The sequence below is a fragment of the Aplidium turbinatum genome, chromosome 17 (genome assembly GCF_918807975.1).
Source record: "Aplidium turbinatum chromosome 17, kaAplTurb1.1, whole genome shotgun sequence".
Taxonomy (NCBI): Eukaryota; Metazoa; Chordata; class Ascidiacea; order Aplousobranchia; family Polyclinidae; genus Aplidium; species Aplidium turbinatum.
The window spans coordinates 13,649,505-13,669,277 of NC_137488.1; the positions used below are offsets into that span (position 1 = coordinate 13,649,505).

A 19,773-nucleotide genomic window follows, 5' to 3' on the forward strand; every position below is an offset into this window, starting at 1 on the left:
TGTTGCAGTTAGCGTTTCATATTGTATTGACAACAAATAGGAAACTGTCTCTTTCGGTCATTTTGGCACAAGTTCCAAGTCTCTAGCTCTTACCATATTCGTGATAAGGCCAAAATAGCAAAAATCCGCTAGCTGGCAGATCAAGATGACGTCATAATGAAAAAATAACGTCATTTTTGAAATCAGTGACGAAAATTCATTCAGAATTTGACCCAAACCTAATTTTCCTGAAAAGTTGCCTAAAAGTGGGACACCCTACTAAACATTTTCTTTGATTACATTTGTTTTGTTTCTATGAGTAAATCCCAGAGTTAATTCTGGCTTTCCTTAAAAACTGGATTCCGGTAAAATTATCAAGATCGCAAAATTGTATTTTATCAACAAGTTTCATGATATCCGCATTCCGCAGCGGTTTTTTTTTTCGTTCATGACATACCTACAATAGGATACTGCATTCACGAACAGTAAGTAACACATGCACAGTTTTAAAGTAAAAGATGGTTCTTATTCAAAGGTGGTTTTCTCTTTGAACATTACCCACGATTCAAATACAGTGAGCGTAAAAGATTTCTGATTTCCACATTTGATAAAAACTGTAATTATATATTTTTTTGTCAACACAACAGATTGCACAAGATCACAAAGAAATCGGGTAGTCAACACTAAGGATAATCCATCGGGTCGTGAGGTAAATGCAGGTCGGTCACTTCTGGCTGCGTTGATGTAACTTCGCTTTCTCTGTAACCCTCACTGGCTGGTTCCCTGCCTGCTATTCGAAGCATTGCCACCATGTCAGGATGTTTGTCAATGACGCTACCGTGTCCGTCCTGAAAAAAGCACATACTGGTTAAGTGTAGTCAAACCAATGTATAATACAATGAATGTATATTGTACAAGGCTTATACTAATGATACGAGACAGTCAACCGCTTCAAATGAACAGTTTGCTGGGTTGGTTCACAAAAACAGAAAAGTTTTTTTAGTCAATTACAACGAATGTGTATTGGCTGTAGAAAAAATTTAATGTCAGGTTGCACATTGAAAGGGTTAAGTGGATATTTTATTGTGAAGGAAGGGAGCGTTTTTCTGGCATCAGCACAAAGCTGAGTACTCACTGGCAAAGCGAACAATTGCGATTCGCCAACCACAACGGTGTAGCTTCCACGCTAGCCATTTAGACTATCCAATCAAATATACTTCCACAATCGAAACACTTCTCGCTACAATCGGCTGCCGAGAAACAATGTAAGTTCATTCATCAAAGTAGCCTATAGAATTGTAAAAGTGTTTCTAGCTTAAGGTAAAAATTGTACGTTTTTCCAGTTTTGTTTTGTCGTATCCAGGTTTACGACCGGCGGTTAAATATTTGGATAAGTGAACGGGAGGGCAAGAAAGCCAGTCTTTGTGTCCACCTTCAAGGTGTGTCTTTAAGTATCGTACCAGAACTCTCACCACTCGGCCTTTTTCCAACTTTAGAGAAAAGTTTTGGTTTAGCAATAAAAAAGACCACAAACATTTCACGTATACTTAATACAAGTATAACTATGTCATATCAAACAACCTCTTCATCATCTTTCACAGGCTCGTCGCCTACAGCCCATGCTTCAACTACGTCAACACGAAACTCTTCACTGGAAGAAAGTTGCGGACTTGCAAAGGTCGTGGAAGTTGGCTTGGCTTTGGAGTGACCCTTCCCGAACTCTGTACTCAACCAAAATCCGAAATAATCATGTTGGCCGCCCATACCCTTCAATGCAGGACATCTGTTAAAAATGGAGTCGCATGTTTAGTGTAACACTTATTAAAGTAGACAGTATAAAAGCTCACCAAGCCATTTGGAATAGTTTCTTGACCCATGTTCAAATACACGTAATGCTCGTTGTATCCAGTCGGTGCAAACACTTGAAATGTTGGTTCGACAGAGAAAACAAAGCTTTTATTATCTCCTAAAAAACAGATAAGTTTTGAATTGCATTGTAGATAGCAAAAAGCAATACAGTAGGTTAAAATGTTGAGTTCATGTCTATACTGTGCAAGCGGCTAAAAAATTAATGCTAAAATGTATGATAATTGTAAACGTAATTTACATGCATTCAATTTAAAAGTGGTTCACCTTGAAATTGGGAACTGAACGTTACATTGGTTGATATAAAGCCACCGAAAATATGTCCTCCTTGGTCTCGTACAAAAACTAACACCGCTCCTTTGTCTATGATCTGAGTGGAAAACTTGGAAAAGCTTTCTCCTTGAATTGAACTAGAATATAAAAACCTCCACTTGTGTTGAAACTGTAGAGGGAGATAGCTGTTTAACCGCATCACATCCGGGTACTCAAGAATTGTGTTGTTACAATCTAAACTAATCTTCGGAGGCAGATCCAGGCTTGGAATTAGTATAGGCATAAATCCATTCATATCCTGAAACAAATGAGAATGAAATATGAAATTATAAAAAAAAAAACATTGTTTGGAAACTACAACCATTTGACCGGATAGGTTTGATGCTGAAAACTGGAAACACTTTGTCAAATTTTATGAAAGTTAGTTCATATGTTAAAAAAGAATGATAACACATTCATTAACTGACATGGCGGATTGGCGGTTTAGAAAAAGTCTTTTAAATAGCATGTTAGCACCACTATGAACAGAAAACTGTCACGAACAATTTTGCAATGTATACAAATGCGTTTGCCATATCTTGACATTACTAAAAGCTTAAAGAAATATAATGAAAAACTTACCTTATCAGCAACAACACTTGCATTGTAAAACACAATCTTGAAACAGGATTGACAAATATCTACAAAATTTGGAATACTTTGAAAACCACTTTGCAAGTCTGCTCTTTCCGCATTTTCTTTGTTTTCAGGGTTAAGATATTTCATGATTCTATTTACAGAAGATGAAGTAACTCCAAAAACAGTGGCACTTGGATGAGAAGAAAAACATCGAAAAAGGTCTGTTACAAACTGCAATATATAAAGGAGTTGAATGACACATTGGTTTTTTTAAATATTGTTATACTTGTCATACAAATTAACATTGAATGCCACATAACACTACTTCCAAACAGAGGTGGGCACTGGGCAGTAGTGCACTACTTTTGTAGTGCCACTACATTTTTGTTGGAGTAGCAGCTGCAGTAGTAGTACTACTTTTTGGAGATATATATACACTATTACCTAAACAGTAGCCTACCATAGCCAAGGGGTGGAAGAGGGGGTTGAGGGACACATCTCCCTTTAAAATGTGAGAGATGTCACAACAATTGGATCAAAACAGTGTTATTTAATACCTTTAATGATCCAATCATCATGAAATCACACATTCCTAAAAGAAAGAAGTTGTGATGAGCTAACTCTCATTGTGCAAAAATAACCACCATCATTCTAATGGCTAGTAGCCAACAGAATCATTGAATAATGAACTAGCCAAAAAGCAGAAGAAACATGTACTGCATCTGACATTGGTAGAATTTGAAGCTAAAAATGATGAAAAATCCCAAACCGCATATCTCTTGAACTTTACTGTAACATACGGTACATCAAAAGCATTTGCAGTCAGGCAATAATAGGGTTACGATATGTTTCCAAGGCATGGGGTGAAAAACCTTCATTTACAGTACTACATAGCATATGATACATGAACTCACTCAAGTTAGTAAAGATTATAAACATAAGCTTACCAGTTTTAGTTCTTTAAGTGGCACACCATTTGGAGTACCATTGAGAATCTGCCATAGGAAGTCCATTAAATGAGTAGTTGTGCCAATTGTTAACCTAGCTATCTTTGCAACAAGTTGATGCTCCAAATTTTCGTCTGATGTGGATTTGTCTTTTCGGTCAAATAAAACGGTAGCTATAACATCAGATAAATCTGAAGAAAACTTCTCTGATAGATGAAGCTGTAAAAACAAAAATACACTGCTCAAAAAGAACCAAGCTGTGATACAACAAACAAACAATGATCCACTACACTGAATACTGAAAAGTTTGGGTGTTCATCAGGACAATTACACTGGTCTACACGATTTTTGCTCTGTGAACTTTGAAAACTGATTTAGAGTAATTTTGGGGTGCTGAATCCGAATATGACCTCCGATTTATGCTATCACGTCAGGTTTGTGATATGATATGTCAGATATGATAACAGCATATTGTTACTTTTGTCAAAAGTGGAAGATTTGACGTTGCGTTTATTGCACATACACATTGTGCAAGATCCAGAAATCCAGGCCATGTGGTGCATAAGTAGCTGAAATACACCTAGCAATTATAATTTTGATACCAATTTGTTTTCTAAGCAACATTATTAACAAGGCAGTAATAACAAGCTAAAAGGGAGGCTATAAGTGTAACTGACCCCCTCCCTCGGTCAATGTTTTGCATGAAACCACAAAGATTTAAGCAAGCCTATGGCAATGCTTGTTCAGTAACCATATTTAGGCTGTTTTGGCCTGTCTAACACTAACCTTTTGTTACAGCACTGCATATGTTGGTGGTAAACGCAACGCCAAATCTTCCACTTTTGACGAAATTAGCAATTTGTTGTTATCATATTTCACAAACCTGACGTGATAGGATAAATCTGAGGTCAGATTCGGATTCAGCACCCCAAAATTACTCTAAATCAGTCTTCAAAGTTCATGGAGCAAAAAAAAATTCTTTTTTTGTAGACCAGTGTTATCGTTTCTAGCACTAGTTGCTACGTTCATCTGATGAAATTGAAAGTAAAATTAACAACAAACAAGATGGTTTATTGCTTCACTGATGTTTCGCGCACCATGACAATGCGCATCCTCAAAGCGAATAACATATTATACAAAATAAAATTTCACCAGGTTATATACTGCAGTGCAATTGAAGGCAAGAAAAAATAAAACACGCAATATTTTAAAAATTGGCCAATGATGTGTGAGCGGTTGGAAGTTTACGTAATTTAACGTGGAAAGTAACCGCTCACACATCATTGGCCAATTTTTAAAATATTGCGTGTTTTATGTTTTCTAGCCTTCAATCGCACTGCAGTATATAACCTGGTGAAATTTTATTTTGTATATATATATGTTATTCGCTCTGAGGATGCGCATTGTCATTGTCACGATTTCTTTCTATCTCTTACCAGGAAAAAGACTTGGAAAGGTTCAATGACGTAGTTTAATGGGTTAAACCGAAAAGCAGTCAATTAAATTCACGGATAGTTTTATTAGTGAAATGATATATATGAAAATGCTTGAAGGACTCCAACGAATGGTTCACCACTTCCAGCAATTAATCAAAGTAACAGTAAACAGCAATAGATTCCAACGCTTGCGGCCTTTGATCGAGTTTAACGTGATCCACTCACAGCTTCTCATACGATTCTAATTTCAATCAGAAATTATATTAGCATCAACTTTGCTTTACTCGTATTCAATACTTCAACTCTCGATCAACAATAATCTTTGCGTCTATTAACAACTGCTACTACTACAACAATGATCTCTCATCACCAACTCATAATAATAATCAACTCATCATAATACAACTCCCATAATAATCGACTCAATCATAATAATCCATAATCAACTCGTAATTAATAATAATCCATCAATTTACACCACTAATTATAGCAGGTTTAAAGAAGCTTCTAGATAGTCACGTAGGCGTAGAAGGTTACAGAAAACACATTACATAATAAAGACTTTGCAATCACAGATCTACTGGTAAACATCCTTATGACGTCATGACAAACGTCACTCGGCAATTGTGAAAAACAACAGAACATTCCAGATTTGTTCTGAATGAATGCCCTAATGCTCTGGAAACACATTACATAATAGAGACCTGCAATCAAAGGTTACTTCAGGTCAATAACCGATAATAACACATCGCACCAGAATTTTACAATCAAAACAACACGCTCGTTGAAGACACAAAGCAGCCCATCGCGAGGCCTTGCACATTGATTGTGACATACGCTCCCCCTTAGGATATTGTTGCAAACAATATAACAACACAATCAATACAAAACATATTACAAAAACAATTAATTACTCGATAAATCAATTCTCATAAGTTATCTTCAACGACTCATCAGTCCATCGTCGCATGAACTACCAAGGACAGCGTTTCTTAAAACAATGATCATTACGTTTACTGTGAAAGTTTCCACCGTTCTTACTCCTCAATGTCTTCAGTGCACCGGCGAGCAAGATGACCCATCTTCTCACATCGGAAACACTTCCTCTCCGGACAGTCCTTGGCCAGATGACCTTCTCTGTGACAGTTGTAGCAAGCCTTTTCATCAAAAGGGCAGCTCCTGGTTATGTGTCCAATCTCCCCACATCGATAGCAGTGGTTGTCACGGCAACGTCTGTTTTCCGAATGTCTGCCGCCAGCAACACACTACCTGGCAAAGTGTCCGCGTCCACCGCATCTACAGCAAACTCCAAATGGTTGTCGCCCGCCTCCCTTCCTCGACTCCCCGCACCCGCAGCATCCGTGATCACAAAATCGTCACCGACTATCTGCAGAACAATCTCGAGCAAAGTGACCATTCTTGCCACAAGAACAACAAGTAACTCCAGAATCCCTCTCAGCAACATTTCCGACTACAAGATCAACTAAAGGGTCCTGCAAACATAACGCCTTCACAGTCCCACCACAACACGGAGTTTCGACACATGGTATCCCCGCCAACGGTCCTTGGATCGAAGTGCTACTCATCGACATCACAATTCCAGTTTTTCCCGTCAACTGACTGTCTTTAACCAAATCTCTCCTCACCATTATACCCGTAGAACCAGAATCACGTAAAACTTTTACCTTTTTGTTTCCAACCGTTCCATTCACTACTGGCAGGTAATCTTCAGGTTTTTATTTTTTCGCAAACATCTTCATCCGGTCTCTCCTCCTCAAGCGCTGGTTCATGAATCATTATCGCACAACCACCTCGATAAACGTCCGTGTCTTTATTATTTCCAGACTGATTGTATAGGAAAAACGACTTGTCCTTGCATTCCTTCGCTTCGTGTCCTTGCCTATTGCAACGATTGCACCACTTCCTCGACTCCAGATAATTTCTGTTACCGGTAGTCTTCTTCCGGCAGTTAACAGCCTTATGACCTAAGCCATTACAATTAAAACAACGTACTTCTCTTGAAACCGCACCTCCTTTAAAATTATTTGTTTGCTCCTCGTCATCATCGAATAACAACATCTCTTCGGTCGACAACTTCTCATCATGGGCAACTAAGTACTGTTCCGCCACACTGGCTATGTCTTCTAGAGTCTTTGGACTTCTCTCCATTAAATAAACAGACAGATCTTTTGAACATGAATCTGTGAATTGTTCCTTAACTATAAGGTTTGCCAATCCGTCCAATGATTGTTCCGCCCTCGAAAGTTCAAACCATTTTAACAAAAGGTTTCCTAAACGTTCAATAAATTGACCTGGGCTTTCGTGTCGTTCAGGCTTTGCCTCACGGAGTCTTTGACGGTATCCATGCTCGGTAAAATTGTATCGCTTTAACAGAGCTAACTTCAATCTGTCGTAGTCCATCGCATCTTCTTGTGAAAGTCTTGAATATACATCAAGAGCTTGTCCCAATAATAACATGCTTAGCTGGGTAGCCCACGTCGACTTCTCCAATTTGGCTATTGTAGCATATCTTTCAAATCTTAACACATAACTATCCAACTCATCTTTTTCTTCAACAAATGATGGCAAATCTGGACGTCTAACTTGCGCCACAATAACATCTCGAGCATTATCATTAGTAGAATTAGATCGCTCACCAATGTCCAGTTTTTGTCTTTCTATATCAAGTTTTAACTTTTCCAATTCATATTGCGCTCTTCTTTCTTCAGCTTCGCGCTGTGCCCGTTTCTCTTCGGCTTCTGCTTCGCGCTGTGCCCGATTCTCTTCGGCTTCTGCTTTGCGCTGCGCCCGCTTCTCTTCTGCTTCATGCTGTGCTCGTTTTTCTTCAGCTTCAAATTCTGCTTTCCTCATTTCATGAGCAGCTCTTCTATCTTCTCTTTCGTCAGCTTCTCGCTGAGCTTTTTGGGCCATTATCTTGTGATACTCTTCCATCACAAACTGAGACTTTTCATTGTCATTTAGCCCCATTCGTTCAGCCATGCTCCGTAAGTCTTCAATCATCTCATGTTTGACGGTATCCGCCATTTTGACAGCTTGTTGTTAATTTATTATTCTTTCAATAAATCTTTCGGTATTCTTCGGTTATTCCCGGACGAGCCCCCAGAATGTCACGATTTCTTTCTATCTCTTACCAGGAAAAAGACTTGGAAAGGTTCAATGACGTAGTTTAATGGGTTAAACCGAAAAGCAGTCAATTAAATTCACGGATAGTTCTATTAGTGAAATGATATATATGAAAACGCTTGAAGGACTCCAACAAATGGTTCACCACTTCCAGCAATTAATCAAAGTAACAGTAAACAGCAATAGATTCCAACGCTTGCGGCTTTTGATCGAGTTTAACGTGATCCACTCACAGCTTCTCATACGATTCTAATTTCAATCAGAAATTATATTAGCATCAACTTTGCTTTACTCGTATTCAATACTTCAACTCTCGATCAACAATAATCTTTGCGTCTATTAACAACTGCTACTACTACAACAATGATCTCTCATCACCAACTCATAATAATAATCAACTCATCATAATACAACTCCCATAATAATCGACTCAATCATAATAATCCATAATCAACTCGTAATTAATAATAATCCATCAATTTACACCACTAATTATAGCAGGTTTAAAGAAGCTTCTAGATAGTCACGTAGGCGTAGAAGGTTATAGAAAACACATTACATAATAAAGACTTCGCAATCACAGATCTACTGGTAAACATCCTTATGACGTCATGACAAACGTCACTCGGCAATTGTGAAAAACAACAGAACATTCCAGATTTGTTCTGAATGAATGCCCTAATGCTCTGGAAACACATTACATAATAGAGACCTGCAATCAAAGGTTACTTCAGGTCAATAACCGATAATAACACATCGCACCAGAATTTTACAATCAAAACAACACGCTCGTTGAAGACACAAAGCAGCCCATCGCGAGGCCTTGCACATTGATTGTGACAGTCATGGTGCGCGAAACGTCAGTAAAGCAATAAACCATCTTGTTTGTTGTTAATTTTACTTTCAATTTCATCAGATGAACGTAGCAACTAGTGCTAGAAATGATCCACTACACAGTACACAAACTATTATAATGCATATTGCATACACATTGTACACACCAATTGAAAATATAAAAAAATAGTTTTATTATCTAACATTTTATATTACTTTTAAATTCTTGTAACAAGTATCTGGTGATGGTTTCTCTTCTTTTAATTGTCCACGAACGAGCACTTTGTGCAAATGCTTCAAATCTGATTCTGATAATTGATCCACATATTTATCACTTTTCTCTTCTCTGGATTCACTATTACCCATTTTATTAAACAAATTAGACCTACAATAACTCGCCTGTCACAAGTGTGATCAAATGGTTTGTTTATCAGCATACCATATCAATCCATGCAAATCAGGAAAACCATATTTTATCATAGATTTATTTTTTCATGTGCTGTAAACTAAAAAGTGGACCAGAGTCTATCTCAGAGCTTGCTAAACTGTGTGACGCAAAAGTTTATCATCATTGGGGGAGATATTTTTCTAGGTGGAATATTTTCTGGAGAGATTTTTGCTGATATTCCCCCTTAAATATGGTCTAGATTTCAAAGGCAAACACTGAAAGCTTACGTTTTACTAGGTAAACTTCCTCCAGGAAAAAAATGCCCCAAAGACTCTCAAAAAAATATTCACCCTGATAGTGCTAATCTTTATCACTCAGCATCCGGGAGATTATTTTATGATAGTCGCATATAGTTTTAAAACGATAATTTTGAGAAACCAAATTGCCAAAGTGTGATCACTGAATCTCAAATTAAGCGGCACTGGTTCGGCTCTCAGGGTATGCGCTTGAGCAACGCATTTCAGGAATGCTCTCTATTCAGCAGGACCTAGTAGATAGAATAATTTCATGGTAACAAAACCAACTGAGCTATCGGGGCAAACTAATTGGTAAAAAAAAAAAACAGCACATAATTGCCCAAAATCACACAAAAGATCATTATTTATCAACTACTAATCAGAATGTGACCGTACAGTGGCGACTCTGATTTTTGACTGCTATTAAGTGCAAAAGATCGGCCTCCCCAGTTACCGTACCTCATAATGGTCATTGGGTACCCACCTAAGCCATCGTAATGAATTACTGTATTGCAACCGAATCTGGCTGATTTTAGCAATTTACTATTCTCAACTGTTCGGTTGCATCCTAGTTGATGAATTCTTGTAGTATGGTATTTACCTTGATATTTTTCCGTAAAACAGAGAAACTGGAATAGCGTTTAGGCTACTCAGTTACCACGTGACTTTGTAAACAAAAAAGCTTCAAGACCAATCGGCGCTGGTTTCGACTCTCAGGGTGTGCGCTTGAGCAACAAATTCTAAAAACTGCTCTCCATTCAGCGGTACCTAGTGGGTGGAATAATTCCCCGGTAACAATACTTCAACAATCGAAAAATTCACTTTGTCAGAATAACCTATCAAGGCTTTGTGAATTGTAAGTCTGAGACTCCAAGAATAAAGATTCAAAACCAACCAACCAAAACTCATCAGCATTTGCTGCCAACAAAAAAGACCTCTTGAAAGTGGGATAAATCACAGCACATCCAAAAAGTTGCATTTGCCATTGAAAGTAAAAAAGGCCATTATTTCAAACCATTTAATTTTCCCAATAGTGATTACTTCTCACAGGCCACCAAATTTTTCAAAATTAAGGTAAGTGTTTCTATATGGCAACACTGACTCACATGACAACTCGAATGGGTTCATTAGGGATTTTATATTACGGGATACGAAGCCTCATCCGTTTTTTTCCTTATCCGAACACTAGAAGGGCTAGTTTCAGGATACTTCCTTTTAGTGATTAGCAGTAAGCTAGCGTGCAGCGTATCTGCAAGTGAGAAGTAACCAAAAGATTGTTGCTGTGGTACTTCAATTTGGAGAAGTTAAAGGAAATAAGTTGTTAACTATACAAATTTGTTAAAGTGCTTTTGAGAAGTACGTTAGCCCAAGGCAGGCTTATAGTTTGGTTGGCTTTGGACTTTGCTAAAACAAGTTATAATGTCTGCATTGAATCTATGGCCACCTTTTGCTTATGGACTGTAGCATTCACTAGTAAAGCCTAACACGTTAATTTGGTGTGGGATATATCATATAGGTATCAACTGTGGCAACAATTTGTTGGTGTGACTATTGCACTTCAAACCAGTTCACAGTTTAGCAGTGGAGACTATTTTCAAACTTTTCTTTAGTCTTATAGTCTGCTCTATATTTTAGTCAGTCAGTGACAGTAGTCAATTAGTTTATAATAATGATGACATTGAAGGTATGTTGGTATTTGTAAACCTTAGATGTCATGTCATGTAGGTAATAAATATTATTAGATGTCATGTAATGTAGGTAATAAATATTATTCATTTGTTCAAATAATGATAATATTTATTTGCATCAGACAAAGCTGTCCATATCCAAAACAACGAAATAATACACAAACTGCAAACATCAAACAACAACAACGAAAAACAACGAATAATACACAAACTGCAAATGCACAAAATCTCACTAAATATGCTATCAACTGTTACAAGTTTACAGACAATGGTACGGTAGTGTTACAAGTTAGAAGAACTGAAAGTATTCAGAACGATAAAAACAATCAGATGACATGGCAGCCATCAAAACTAAATAATAGAATACATAGAATTATTATACTGAAGACGGTAATTTGATTTACGATGGCAGTCGGACCTCATCAAGGAGGCAACAATAGAGTTAGACGATACTTCACATCTTCCAACAAAAGAAAAAACATATTTCCGAAGGAATGCATCAAATGTTATGATGTTGCACAAGACTTGATGTTCATTGTTCACGTACGCTATAATGTTAAGGCAAATTGTGTAAAATTCTAAATTCTATTGTGTAAAAATTGTAAAGTGTAAAAAATGTAAAAGTGTAAAATTCTAAAATTGTGTAAAATTCTAAATAAAGCAGAAATCCTGTTATTAGCAGAATGAAAACTAAGTGGATTACCCATATACTTTTTAATTGTTTTATTTATGTAAAATCTGTCACTTGTCTCAAATAAAACAGTTTTTATACCAGAAAATGCTTCACACATAAAACCTAGGCAAGGTATTGATGTCATAGGTAATTCTGTAGTTTTAACGTACTAATCATTCTTATACTTTTAGTACTATTTATGTATAACTATATAATGCATTTGACCATTAATTCATAAAATGGTTAACACTTGCTATGTACCCGGATGTACAACTGGATATAAATCAAGTAGCGAGGTTAAAACTTCTCTGTTCAAATTTCCCAATGATGTTGAACTGAGGAAAAATGGGTGCGAGCAATACCATGAAAAAATTGGAAGTTGATTGATTGATTTTGATATTCCTACTTCTTGCTTTGAACACATTTTGGAACACTCATGCAAGCCATGTTTTTCTGACACATGCTCTCAGTAAGTCAAAAAGTATGTTTACAGTATTTTTTGTTAATCTAAGTAACTGAAGTTACTTTGTTTTATTTCTTTTTGTTAATCGTAAACTAAAATTTTGACTTGTGCAGATAAAATTGATTTATCACATATATATCTTGATACAGCTTCGGTAGAGAGTTTGTCTTGTTAAACCATAGGCATACGAAGCCGAGCAACGTTATCAAGTTTAGCATATTTAAACATTATTATATTTACAAAAACACAAAACTACGCAACAATTAAATATCGAACATTTTCGACATCACAAGATGTCCTCTTCAGGAATAACATACATACAACTTTATGTATGTTATTCCTGAAGTTGTATGTATGTTATTCCTGAAGAGGACATCTTGTGATGTCGAAAACGTTCGATATTTAATTGTTGCGTAGTTTTGTGTTTTTGTAAATATAATAATCTTTAAATATGCTAAACTTGATAACGTTGCTCGGCTTCGTATGCCTATGGTTCAATATATATCTTGGTTAAATACACAAACCGTTTTATCGCATGAGATTCTTGAATACTAAACCATAACACAATTGGATAATCGCATGTATCATAAAAAATTTGACAATTGGACTATGCAATTATCCGGTTTTGTCTATTTTATATTGTAATCTAATATGCTTGTTTGCAATATAAAGAAATATGCTTGCTTATCAATTTTGCATGACTGTCATTTACATTAACTTCAGTGTTCTTGAAAGTTGCAATGTATTAACTCTTAAACATATGACACATTTTAAGACATTTTCCATGAATCAACTAGTCGAGGATTGGAATTTTATGCTGAGGATCACCCATCTTTTCTTGAAACCGCTCGATTTATCAAAATGGTGGAGAATTTGTGGAAAGTGATGTTTGTGAAACATCAGTTTAAAGGTTAGAGCAACTTCACATAAATATTATATAACATTTTGCTGCAAAGGCACACATGAAGAAGTATATTTGTTTATTCTTAATTGTTTAATTATTTGTGGAGACTGAAGCTTTCTGGCATGTTACCTCCAAAATTTGTATGACTGATTACAAAGAAAAAATATACATATTAGAACACATTATCCTCATAAAGTACTGTCATTACCTAAAGATTATGCTTATGCCGAAATTAGTTGAAGCTTCTTAGATAGATACTACATTTACTCAATGTTTCAGGTAATAAAATACAAGATGATGCTGTCTTTACTTCAACAAGAAGCTTTGCTAGCTGGAGCCAAATTGTCATCCTTAAATTTCCCAGCAATTACAGCAACAAAAGTTGCATTGTCAGTAACTTGGCTGGTTGATTTTTTTAGGATTGTGACATTAGATGACCTATCCACATCTGACATGAATGTGGCATACTATGTTGCTGGGTATATTGACAGAAGCATTTGTCCTCGTAGGAAATGCAATGCTTGCAAGGAACTTCTTGTTGCCGGTAAAGATGACACTTTAGTGGAAGAAAGCAATGAGTGTTGCAAGCTTCTTGCTTTAGCTGATCGTGGTGGTTTATCCAAGCCAACAGAACTATGTTTTATTGTAACCTCTCTTGCAGTGCACCATTATTATGCTGTGTTATTAGAGTGTTAGAGTGGAAAATTAAAAGGAATTTAAAAGGAGGACTGTTCATTATTGGAAATCAACGTAATATTTTTGTTTCCGCTCTCACGGAATGCGCAGTGTCTCAGTTTAATTACCTTCTTGTCATCGTATCTTTAAAGTGTGATTCTGGTCATGCAAGCTTTAAAATGATTGAAGAAACTGCTTTCAATTGTGTCGCAAAGAATGAACTTAACGTTTTGAAGACATTAAAAAAGATTTGGTTGCCAGTTCATCGCGAAAAATTCAAAAACTACCTTCAAAAAACTAACTGTAAGCAATCATTAAATATATATTGAGAAGAGGTTGCTTGGTTATAGAAGAACCATATTTATTATACATTGTGTAATTGTTTACTTATGTTATGTACATGACAATGTTTGATATGTGAATATTGTTTATAATGCTCTGGTATGTGAAATGTATGCAACATAGCTTTATATAGCCTGTAGCATACAATATGCATAGGCCTATGTCAGTTTATTAATAAATGTCATATAAGCGTTTTGATACATTTATTACTTTATTAGAACGTTGTTGCCATTCTTTAGTGACAATACATTCATATGTTCAAAATTGATGGTGCTGTTCGATGTGACTGCGTAGCCTATCTACTTAAATTGTACAGTGACCCTTCTAGTGTTGGCGGATAAGCGGAGTTTCGCGTCCCGTAATATAAAGCCCCTAGGGTTCATGCATCTTCTAAATTTTAAGAAATTCTATTTGAACAAGGGTTGGTTGGTTTTGAATCTTTATCCTCGGACTGACCCTATGGACTGACAAAGCCTTGATTGGTTATTCCTGGTAGTTTCGCATACTTGTAGAAGCTCGTGACACAGGGACGGTTACCTAGTCGATCATGGAATTTTATTGAACAAATTATATTGTTATGGTTTACGTGGAAAAATATTGAACTTGATGAAGTCTTATTTAACCAACAGACAACAATGCACAAAACTTAACTCATTATCATCAAAATTGTCGACGGTCAAATGCGGCACCCCCTAAGGGTCAGTCCTTGGTCCTTTGTTATTTTTATTATATGTGAACGATCTACCTACTGTGTCCTCTTTCATGACCACTCTTTTTGCGGATGACACCAGCCTAAACATGACACACCATAATCTGACTTGCTTAGAACAACAAGTCAATGAAGAAATAAAAAAGATTGATGTATGGATGAGAACGAATATATTATCGATTAATTACATTAAAACTAATTTTATGATCATTTGTAAAAATCCTCCTGTTGCAAAATCGTTCTCTCACCTTAAACGGCCAAAACATTAACAAAACTGATCAAGTGAAATATCTTGGAGCAACGATGGACCACAGATTGAACTGGAACGCCCATATCTCTGACATTTGTACAAAATTGAGTAAAGTGTGTGGCATTGCTTACAAAAACAGATACAGTACTATGTCCCATTATCCACATTACGATAGCTCTCACAAAACTTTTTGCCGGAATGACCGTGGTTCATTTTGGGCTTATTTTTTTTCAAGCAAAGTCAATTTATTTTGTTTCAGTAGTGCCACATAGGCTATACTGTATAAACAAACAAGCAAAGTAAATTAAAAGTAAAAACAATGCATTGTAATTGTTTCAGCGGGTCAATTGCCCTCTTGATTTGTAATTGTGATGACGTTGAATTTGCGTTGTTTTTTTGCTCTCCGTGATGTGGCCTGCTTGCAGACTAGGGACTTGCAGACACAGATGTTTCAATCTCAATTATCGCTTCTGTAGCGTGCCGGGAGCCGTTGTGTGTGGCAGGCCCGTAGCCAGACATTTTCAAGGGGTGGTTCCCAAATCCAAAAATATGGACCTTTTGAAAACGCTTTCTTCTTGGTGTGTCCACAAGCAAGCAAAAACATAAGAAGCGGCAGTACATGTACCAACAAACAAAACAAACTTCAAATTGTCAATTATAAAAAAACAAAATAAATAAATACCGGTACAAACAATTTTTACATTAACAATAGCACATCTACAGTGGAACCGACAGGGGCGCCAGAAGCGGGGGGGGGAGAGGGCAGACCCTTATAAGGTCATGTAAGCTACTGCACAATTTGCAATATAACAATTTGCGCCACTGGTGGTCCACCTCGAATTTTTAGTGGTCCAAAGAGAATTTTATTGGTTCACATAATGGACATCAATTGCCAATGGTCTATGGAATTTTTTTTCTTAAAAAAATGGTCCATGGGACAATGGCACAAATACTTGTAAGCTTCAGCGAATTTCACTGTAATTCAGCTTAAAGTATATCTCACACTATCCACTAAACCAGTGGTTCCCAACCTGGGGTCTGCCGTCTGCGGACCCCTTGGGGGTCCGTGAGAAAGCCTTTGGGGGTCCGTGATTAGGCTACCGTACCTTGATGAATTTTGGGAAAAAAACGAAAAGCGATCTTTTCACTTTCATTTCTCTCATTAAATTTGCTTACGTTGAAAAAGTTTCGGCCTGGCACTTTGGGTCACCTTAATAATCACATACTGCTGACATTTCTTGAACAATTCATTCATTTTCTTATTTGAGCGACTGTTTAACCTAATATTTCCCGCAGGAGTCATGGCGGCAATGCAATGTGACACAGTAGGCTACAGTAGTTGAGTAGCATAATTATTACAATAGTCAATAGTAGGCTATGTTAATTAAGTTTCAGGAAAAATTTAGGTAGGGGTTCGCAGAATTAATAATTTGTCTAAAGAGGTCCGTGACAACAAAAAGGTTGGAAACCACTGCACTAAACCAATACGCGTCCACAATTCCGTTGCCTGTTCTCACGTCAACTATCTTTTATCACGAGAACTGTATTCATAAGGTTTTATCAATAGAATTATCCAGAAGGTAGAATGCAAGAAAGATTAACTATTACGTAAACTCTGTAACCGAGAAAATACGAGTTTAACAACTTACGTCACATTCGCTAGCGCAACACAAGGCATTATGAGGTAGCAATGAACAAAGTTTAAGACTTTACTATCGTACAATCAATCATTTTATTTTTCGTTATTAACGCGTCCGGGACGAAAATGTTTTCAATCTTCCAGAAACCTCTTATTTAGAACTATCTGGAAGGTTTCAGCTGATCCTGTGATCATATGTACACTACACCTTTCCCAAAATGTGGACCTTTTCGGCTCAAGGGGGGGTTCCCGGGAACCCTGAGAACCCCCCTGGCTACGGGCCTGGTGTGTGGACTAGAGATGTACCGATATATCGGTATCGGCAAAATTTGGCTGATACTGTGGCCGATACTAAACACATAAAAAAAAGGCGTTTGCTGCGGATTTTCTACAGAAGCAAAGATATAATTTTTTTTAAAGTACCGTAGTAACTAACGTCACATTGATGTAGAAAAATAACAACCTGTTCAAATTTTTAATACGTCACACTCCCATGACTTCTTACGCGCACGTTTTAACATTGGTTGCTTACAGTGATTCTTTCACTTAAACAAAACGTTTTGTTTCTGTTATTTGATTTTGTTTTGAAACTGATTTTGTTTTGAAACTGATTTTGTTTTGCGTTATTCGAAAATTTGAAACTGATTTTGTTTTGCGTTATTCGATTCTTGTAAGGAGACTCAATTTCTCCAATATTTATCATTTGTATTTCTTTTTTACTCTAAGCAGAGTATAAAACTTGTAAAAGTTTTTCATCCACACAACGTCATGAAGCAGTCGGCAGCAGTGGCCGAGTGGTTAGCGCGTTGGGCTCGCAGTCAAGAGCCTGCATGTTCGACTCCAGTCTCCAGCCACCCGCACTTGCTGTTGTTTCTCTGGACAAAAAACTTTACGGTAATTGCCTCTACCCAGTGATCGATTTCGAGTAATGGGTAGTACCAAATTTACGTCATAACTCATAAGTAGAGTAGACAACCCGAAACAGACATTGCCGTCGGCTGCAGCGTGGGTCAGGTGTAGGCTACGTCGGAAGGCGTACACCAATGCATAGTGCGCAAGTCCGCTTTCCCGCAATGCAGGATAAGGATAATAAAACAAAAAACAAAATTATTATATCTCAAATCGGCATAATGACGTGACATCATCTAAACGTAACAAAAATAGCGAACAGAAATAGCGTAATAAGTATCACTATAAAAAAAAACACAAAAGTGTAACGAAAATAGGCAACATCAAACACATAGATGTTCTTTGACTTGTCAGCAGCAAGTGGTGATAACTGTGGCTGTGGGAGTTCGTTGCGCAGCCCACTTACTCTGACATTGTTTAAGCTTGATGAGTTTATTACAACAAAAGGTTGAAATTAAATCACAAACTGATAGAACCAGCTTACTAAAAACAACCAAGTTACATGGGTTTTTTAAACGTTTAGCAACATAAAAACGATGCAAAATTATACATTTTTGCTACCTGGGTAGTCTTGGCCTGGCAAAAGTTTCTCAACCAAACGACAAGCGCCCTAAGGGGTAGGACCTTTGACATACTGATATCCAATTGAACGAACCCGAACCATCAGATGTTAGGTTGTCGATCCGTCCAATTGTGACGATTTCAGCATTCAGCCAGAGAGTTGATTATTACTTTAAACTTTTTTTGGTAATTACACAACAAGAGCAATAGAAGTGGTGGGAAGTTGCATTTTTCCTTTGTTCTGAGAAACGCAACCATGATGACGTCATGAACAGCGTAGCTTCTGATTGGCTAGTGGTTCGTGGTTCAATGGGATATCAGTATGTTAAAGTGCCTTCCGCCCTTAGGTTGCACATTACTTGTCGAATAGTTTTTGTACGACCACACAAATGACTTGGTTTACATTTTACATCTTCTTATCAATTATTATGATAGCCTATTTGGAGAGTTTGCGCAAACCCTTTATTAATTTTTCAAAAACCCCAATTATGATGTAATGTTTCTTCCCTTATACCTCAGTCCCCAATCACTAGGCCTACCATATTTTCATCGCCTAAAAAGAGGACGCGTTTTGCCAGCAAGTAGAATTTTATGCTTGAAGAATCGTTTACACTTTACATCATTTTAGATTATAACAGTAAAGTCCTACGCAGCAAAAGTTACCAAAAAAAAAACAAGAAAACAGATTGACTGAACGTTTAACTTATTTTTTACCATTTCTAGTGCTTCCGACAACAAATGATTTTATATTAAGAGTCAGCAAAAAGTGAAAAAAATACCTATTTTTAGACAGTTTCAGTCAGACAGCCATGATCGCTAGAATCTACAAAATGTGACAAATCAGGCTCAGGCACGATCTCCAAGTAGCCAAGCCTTAACTTTTTTCAACAAAGAATGGTCAGCCTTGACGAAATTGTTAAAGGACTTGCAAGAAATATGATTAAAACAGTAGGCTGCACATAACGGTTAAGATGCTAGAACTAAAAATCTGTCCCTTTCCTTGCAAAGCTGTAGGCCTATTCATGCTACGATTTCTTTTGCTGGAGCCTGGAGGTTAGGTGTTATAAACGTTGGAGTTATAAACATTCGTTTCGATTTGTTTCAAGTAACAAACGAACCAAACTGAGTTGGTAATCAACAATGTCTACAAGCGTTGTATCAATATAAAACGTAGCCTAT

The 19,773-nt window shown here is 36.9% G+C and overlaps 1 protein-coding gene across 1 annotated transcript; it reads right to left on the reverse strand.

Moving 5' to 3' along the window:
• Positions 1-263: 263 nt before the first annotated feature.
• Positions 264-9,480, reverse strand: LOC145786770 (MTOR-associated protein MEAK7-like). The gene is made up of 7 exons (XM_082598506.1): positions 9,314-9,480; positions 3,684-3,902; positions 2,740-2,967; positions 2,113-2,416; positions 1,827-1,945; positions 1,561-1,746; positions 264-827 (listed from the first exon to the last, which is right to left on the reverse strand). Exons 1-7 carry the CDS (start codon positions 9,461-9,463, stop codon positions 663-665), a joined length of 1,371 nt encoding a protein of 456 aa, XP_082454632.1. The 5' UTR covers positions 9,464-9,480; the 3' UTR covers positions 264-662.
• Positions 9,481-19,773: the final 10,293 nt, after the last annotated feature.

Excerpts from the sequence above, each read along its gene's own strand:
- LOC145786770 (XM_082598506.1), bottom strand. The coding sequence starts at position 9,463 with ATGGGTAATAGTGAATCCAGAGAAGAGAAAAGTGATAAATATGTGGAT. Across the intron at positions 1,946-2,112 it reads GTTCAGTTCCCAATTTCAAG|GAGATAATAAAAGCTTTGTT; the intron begins GTGAACCACTTT and ends TCTGTTTTTTAG. Across the intron at positions 1,747-1,826 it reads AAACTATTCCAAATGGCTTG|GGTATGGGCGGCCAACATGA; the intron begins GTGAGCTTTTAT and ends CCTGCATTGAAG.